This window comes from Lagopus leucura, unplaced genomic scaffold (assembly GCF_019238085.1).
Source record: "Lagopus leucura isolate 7727_CA_CO unplaced genomic scaffold, USGS_WTPT01 Super-Scaffold_100014, whole genome shotgun sequence".
In the NCBI taxonomy this organism is placed as follows: domain Eukaryota; kingdom Metazoa; phylum Chordata; class Aves; order Galliformes; family Phasianidae; genus Lagopus; species Lagopus leucura.
The window spans coordinates 1,055,734-1,062,019 of NW_024962268.1; the positions used below are offsets into that span (position 1 = coordinate 1,055,734).

At 51.2% G+C, this 6,286-nt stretch overlaps 1 protein-coding gene across 1 annotated transcript; it reads right to left on the bottom strand.

The window, feature by feature from the left end:
• Positions 1 to 1,819: 1,819 nt before the first annotated feature.
• DMRT2 (doublesex and mab-3 related transcription factor 2) lies at positions 1,820 to 5,230 on the bottom strand. The gene is made up of 3 exons (XM_042875415.1): positions 4,855 to 5,230; positions 4,662 to 4,764; positions 1,820 to 3,227 (listed from the first exon to the last, which is right to left on the bottom strand). Exons 1-3 carry the CDS (start codon positions 5,188 to 5,190, stop codon positions 2,203 to 2,205), a joined length of 1,464 nt encoding a protein of 487 aa, XP_042731349.1. The 5' UTR covers positions 5,191 to 5,230; the 3' UTR covers positions 1,820 to 2,202.
• Between the last annotated feature and the right edge of the window lie 1,056 nt (positions 5,231 to 6,286).

A 6,286-nucleotide genomic window follows, 5' to 3' on the forward strand; every position in this document is an offset into this window, starting at 1 on the left:
TCTGCCATCCTACTGTACTCCAGCAGCTTGAACAACAAAATGATTCATATTTGTAATAACAAAGCAACTCTGATAGAATTAAAACTTATTGTTAGTATGTTATGTCCAGTTCAGCCAAAGAAGGAAAGCTCTGGTGAAAGCAAATTAATATTAAGTGTGAAGAATTTTGCCCCATGTAAAAGCTGCTCAGCTTGGTGTGACTGCCGAACTGACTGATGAGAAGCCCCGGCTCCCAAGCAAGGTCCATCTCCCTCTAATGGCAGCTGAGCAAAAGACAGAGTCTGAGCATGTGAAAAAGCGATTCATTGCATTGGAGATGTGTTTCCAGGCAGGCAAAGTCTGGTCAGTATGAATGATTCTGTAAAGTAAAACTCTGGCTGGTGTCAAAATCCTGTTAAGTTTGTGTTATCATTTATTATTATTGCCTAAAACAACATGTTTCTTTTCTATTTGTTTTAAAAGACAAGTCATACAAAATTTACACGTGTTAAAATGCTTTTTCTCCAAGCAAAAGGCAGAGCTTGCTGTTTGAACGACGTGATTGGCAATAGCATCAAGCCACTCACTGGTCTCAGAAAAGCACCCTGGCAAACAATTCACCCCATGCACAAATAGCAGCTTGTCCCCCCACGACACCACTCAGCACCGACGCCAAACGTGGTCAGAGATGCAGAGTGAGCAATGCTCGTGTTCAGATTTATTTACAGCAAAATGATCGTTCAGGCTGTATGGTGAATGTTGTAAGATCAGAAAATAATAGTGTGCCCTCTCCCTGGAGGTGCTAAGGCCAGGCTGGATGGGACTCTGAGCAACCTGGTCTACAGGGAGGTGTCCCTGCCTATAGCAGGGGAGTTGGAACTACATGATCTTAAAGGTCCCTCCCAACCCAAACCATTCTGAGTCTAGAGATTTTGCCTAGAAACATCAAATAGAATTTGCCCTTAGAAAATAACAAAAATCAAGAACAACCTCAGCTCCCTTCAGCTGACCAAGCAGCTTCTGCTGGGTTGAAATGTTAACAGGAGTAACCGAGGTACCAGCAGTAAGTGGAAATGCCAATGGTGAAATACAGGCAAAAACTCAAAATACCACAAGTTCAGAAAGTTTCCTTTGAGCTCAGTTACAGTGAGAGCTGTAACTCTGTAACCACAGCACCAAGGGCACCTCACTTTCTGGGGTAAATTCTACTGCTTTCTTTCTATTACCCCTGCAAAAGGGCCCAGAATTACAAAACAGAGAGATCATGACTTGACTTCTCACTAGCAATAAGGATTCTGTGCACCATTTTTACAGTCATTCTAATTACCACAGCTCGAGACTCTCAGACTATTGCAGGTCAGAATTAAATGTTTTTAGGATGGAAATATTCTAAGGAGTGAAAACCCAGAGGAACAGCAAAGTCAGCCAAAAGCATCTATTCAAAATAAAAGCATTTATTCAAAAACTGAATTTAAAAAAGAGGATTTTTTATTCAAAAACTCACCCCAAAAAACTCATTATCCCCAAAAGACTCAAAAAACCCAAAAAGCTCATTATCCCCAAACACAGTCTACCCAGTAAGTCTTTGCTTTAGGAACAGAAGTTTTGTAGAGAGGTATGGGCTAAGTCAGTCTCTCTGCTAGCAAGCACTTCACCTTCAAATTAAGAACAGCAAATTTCAGTTACTAACAGAAGCCTTCTAATTCATACTAGTCTACATGCATCTCTTCCCTTAGGTACTCGAAGGTGAAAGCAGGGTGACCACATACCCCACCAAGATAACTCAGTACATCGGTACCAGCCCACAAAGGAATAGGTGTGTTCTGACAGCAGAGCACACTTGATTGCAAGAGACTAGAGACACAACTAAGATCAGGGGATATTACTGGCAGGGCAAAGATCTGTTTTTGCAGGTAAACTCATTTTATTGAGTGGTCTGGAGTTCTACTTAAAAGAACACTACAGTCTTCTGTATGTGCCATTTCAATTTTTAAAAATAAATTCACTTTTCTTCTGAAAACATGCATGTTTGTATAAACAACATTTATGTATGCCATTTTGAGAAAAAAAAAGAAAGAATTACCATTTACAGCAGAAACTTCTCTCTACAAATCTTTTAAGAGAAAAGGTGGGCAGTAGTAATTCTGCAGAAGGCGAAGCACACAAGCTCTCTACACTGATGTTGCAGTTTATTCACTGGGTGACATTAGCCTCTGCACAAGGTCATTTAAGGATGGATTCAACTGAAAACGACAGTGGCTCAGCTGCTGACAGTTTTGTTGTGGCCTGTTTGGGTCCAAAGAAGTCTTTTGTACATTTATCTATAGTAAACTTGTATTTCTGGTTCTCTTTAATGCTGAACTCCCTATATTTCTTAGATGCTTCTTCAAAAGTCTCTTTCATAAACGATGCTCTCAGCTCTGCTCCCGATTTGTCTGGAAATGTCTGCGGGAACAGTGACTGAAATGGATTGTATTTGATAGGTGGAGCGGGCTTGGCCGTGTCTTTGCTGACCTTGCTCAGTGCCTGTTCTTGAGGAGCCAGAGAATCCTTATCGGAAATCTGAGAGAAAGTCCTTTTTGGAGGAGAGAAGGCTGACCTCTCCCGAGCCTCCTGGGGAAGGCACGGCACCTCACTGCATGCCTGCTGGATGTCAGGTGTGTGGGTCAGAAGGAGTGGATTCTCCAGTTTCGGAGACATGATGTCCTGCTCAGTGTTCGGACACTCCGGGCTTTGTGCCACCTTGGCGTTCCAGCCTGTCCCCGGTTTGAGAGCTTGGACAGTGGTAGCGTTCAGCAGGCACTGCTGGTAGAGGAGAGCATCGCTAATGGGGCCACACTTCGGCCACACTAAGAACCTGGAAGGCAGGGGATACTGCCTGTAGGTAGTAGCTACACTGACATTGGAAGAAATAAGTTCCATGTTGCCAGATCCCGAGTACTGCATGGTTAGATCAAGGCACGTTGGTAAGAAATTGCAGAACTCCTTGCCGGGAGCATCAACCTGAGCAGGGCTGAAGGCGGTTTTGTACGCATTGTATTCAGCTCCGTGCACCATGCGGTTCGGGAGGAAGAGGGCAGCTGCTTGTGTAGCTTCCATCATCTCTCTTTCTTTGTACTCTCTTTCTAGCATAATGTTCTCCAACTCTTTATCAGCAAAAGCCCGTCTCTTTCTCATCCTGTCACTTACAGGGGGTGGCAAAGGTGAGTTTCCTCTCAGGTAAGCGTCTGCTGGAATAGGACGGTAACCTAAAACAACGAAGTAGCATTAGGAATGGAACCATGCAGGAGAAATATGATAGCTGTGTTTGCACCAGGGGCTCCCTTCAGAGCACGTTCTGCAGACCCTGTGCAGTTCCTACCCTCATCACCGTGCCACCTCAGTTGCCATCCCTGCGCCCTCAGGCACATCCTTCCCCACTCCCTGCATGCAGAGAAGCCAGCCCTGAGGCTCTGCCCTGCGTTTTTCCCCCAGAGCTAGCTGAGCAGCCATTCACAGTGGCCATTGGAAGCAGCAGACTGAAAAAAGGCAATACCCTGCCATGCATTATGATCAGTACTGAACCGCACGGCTTAACAATGCAGTATTTTTAATAAACATGGTAAACAAGTACTCAAATATTCCACCTACTCAGAACTGAAGTACTACATTAATAAAACAAATATCCAGTGCATTCAGCTAATGTACTAATTTAACATAACTGACAGGGTCCGATCCTGTTTGCTCTACCCAGTGAGGTAATCCTATAGAATTATGGAACTGATTACAAGAGCAAGAAGAGGATTTTGCCCGTATTCAGTCCCACTCACACAGTTTCCCCATTGCCAAGAAAGATATCTATACCTATAGCTGCTGCCATTCCTATTCTCTAAAGATGAATCACTATGATCATATTGTTACAGATGGTAGAAAATTCCAAGGAGAACTAGGAGAAAAGAAAAAGAAAGTTAAGATAAATACATGAAAAAAGAGATTTTTTTTTTTAAAGAATGAATTGAAGGAGAAAATTAGAGAAAAGTTTAACAGGACAGAACTGTACACACAGGCAAAGAAAAGAGCTTTCTATTGAAAAATAATAATAATAACAATAATAAAAAGAACTTGATGATTGTAATGCTACAAGGCTACAATTTGGAAAATAATTAAAGCAGCCACAGACATAAACTGGGGCTTGACCCGAAGAGACAGAGAGAACTATACATGTATATGCTCATTAAGACATGGATCTTTCCAACATCTTGTTTCTGCAGCTGACATTTTCAGCAGGAAAAAAAATCCGAGCAGCCTGCCGTGCCTACCTCACCATTGGTAACGCAATAAACAGAGCTGCTGTGTTAAGCTTTCTCTTCAGAAAGAAAGCGGTTTGATTTACTCCTTTGCTGATGGATACGGCCGCAAATGAGTTGCCCGGCACCGCAGTACACGGCTGGGTACTCATGTCAGAAGAATGTCGGCTTGTAACACTAACTCTCAAATTTCAGATTACCGCCGCTAACATTTCAGGCGTTATTTGAGGGGGGAACTGAGGTCCTCCCGCGCCGATTCCACCCACGCAGAGCGGGAGCCGCGGAGGAGCCGGACGGCACCGCGCCCAGGCGGCGCAGAGGCCGCTCCGCGTTACTTCGGCTGAGGCAGCCCCGCCGACTTCAGCCGCACTCGCGGCTCGGCGTCGCCGGACCTACCTTCCAAGATGCTCTTGGCCAGCAGGCTGGGCGTCCGGACGTGCCTCTGGTAGACAGCTTTGCGCTCCAGGCTCGCTTGCTTCCCGGCCAGCCCCTTCTTGTCCTAGGAGAGCGGGCGGGCGGCGCCGTCAGCCGGGGCCACCCGCCCCGTCCTGTCCTGACCCGACCTCCCGACCCGACCGATCCGCCTCACCTCGGTGGCCTGCTGCCGGCGCAGTGCCACCTGCGCGGCCATCACCCGCTGCCGCTCCACCACCAGCAGGCAGTTGGCGCACTGGCAGTCGCGCCAGCGGCAGAACCGCTTGTGTCCCTTCAGGCACGACACCACGCCGTGGTTGCGGCACCGGGCGCACTTGGGCGTGCGGCTCAGCTTCCGCGGCTCACTGCCGCCGCCCCGCCGTGGGGCCGCCGTCGCCTCCTCGCCTTCCTCCTCTTCCTCCTCCCTCGGAGCGCCGACGCCCTCGGTCGCTTCCCCCTCCAGGCTCTCCACGTCGATTTCCCACTCGCCAGCGGCGCGTCCTTCGGACATGGCTGCTCCGCGCCGCAGCTGCAAGAGAAGGGTCAAGCTACCCGCCCGCGGTCAGACAGGCACGGCGCGAACCGCCAGATGCCTCCCTCCGCGCCCCTTAGTCCCGTGCCCCGGAACCCGCGGGGCTCCCCTCAGCTTCCTCGACGGCCGCTGCCCCGAGAACTGTGCGCCGGCCGGAGCACGTCTGCCGCGGGGAGAAGGGCGGGGAGAGAGCGGAAGGAACAGCCCCGGCGCGGCCGTGGGATGACAGCACCCGCCGGCTCCCGCCAACCCCGCACGGCGGTGCTGGAGCTCCACTGCCTTTGCACTCAGGAAGCGATGGCTCCGAACTCCCATCCTCACCGCCGCCGAGGCTCTTACCCGAGTTCGGTGCCCCAGGCCGGCAGGCTAAGCGCCGGGCTCCCGCGACCCACGGGGCGCCACGCCGTCCGGTGACACCGGGGGGCTCTGGCGGGTGCGGGCAAAGAGAGCGCTGTCGCCGCCAACGAGACCGGGACCGCGACCGCCTCGCCGCGCCGCTCCGGCCCCGCCGCGTTATCAGCGCCGTCCACAGCCGCCCGCGCCGCCCATCGGGCCCGCTCCGCGCGGCCGCCGCCCTCATTGGCCCGCGCCGACACCGCCCCGCCCCGCCGCTCGCCTGCCAGCCGCCGCGCGTGTGTGCGGACGGGCGTGGGGGGCGCGGGGACGCGCGTGGGGGCGGTGCGGAGGGGAGCAGGGCGGTGGCGGCGGAGGGTGCGGGTCATAACCGTAGGGAGAACGGGAGGACGAGAGGAGGAGAGAGAGGAGTGACGCGTGTGGGGGTGACAGACGCACGCCAGCCCACGGGGAGCGCGGCGGGGGAACGTGGTGGGGAAAGGTGTTCTTTGTCCCGCTGCGAGGAGGGAAATGCGTAGAAATGACTTTATTTCGAGTCTGGAAACACAGCGGTATCTCTGTGATTTTCCCGCACTCCCTGTAACACCGAGGGGCAAAGTATTCGTTAACTCCGTAACGTTCGCACCGTGACACTTGCAATGAGCCGCGGAAGAGCTCTTTCTCTCCTCCCGTTCTCCGACGGCTGCCGCGCTTCCAGAGCCGGGTGGACCAACACTGTCGC

Bases quoted from the DNA above. Each gene is read 5' to 3' on its own strand.
- DMRT2 (XM_042875415.1), bottom strand. From the start codon at position 5,190: ATGTCCGAAGGACGCGCCGCTGGCGAGTGGGAAATCGACGTGGAGAGC. The intron at 4,765-4,854 runs GTGAGGCGGATC...CCGCTCTCCTAG, and splicing joins GCCGGCAGCAGGCCACCGAG to GACAAGAAGGGGCTGGCCGG. The intron at 3,228-4,661 runs GTAGGTCCGGCG...TCGTTGTTTTAG, and splicing joins GGCCAAGAGCATCTTGGAAG to GTTACCGTCCTATTCCAGCA.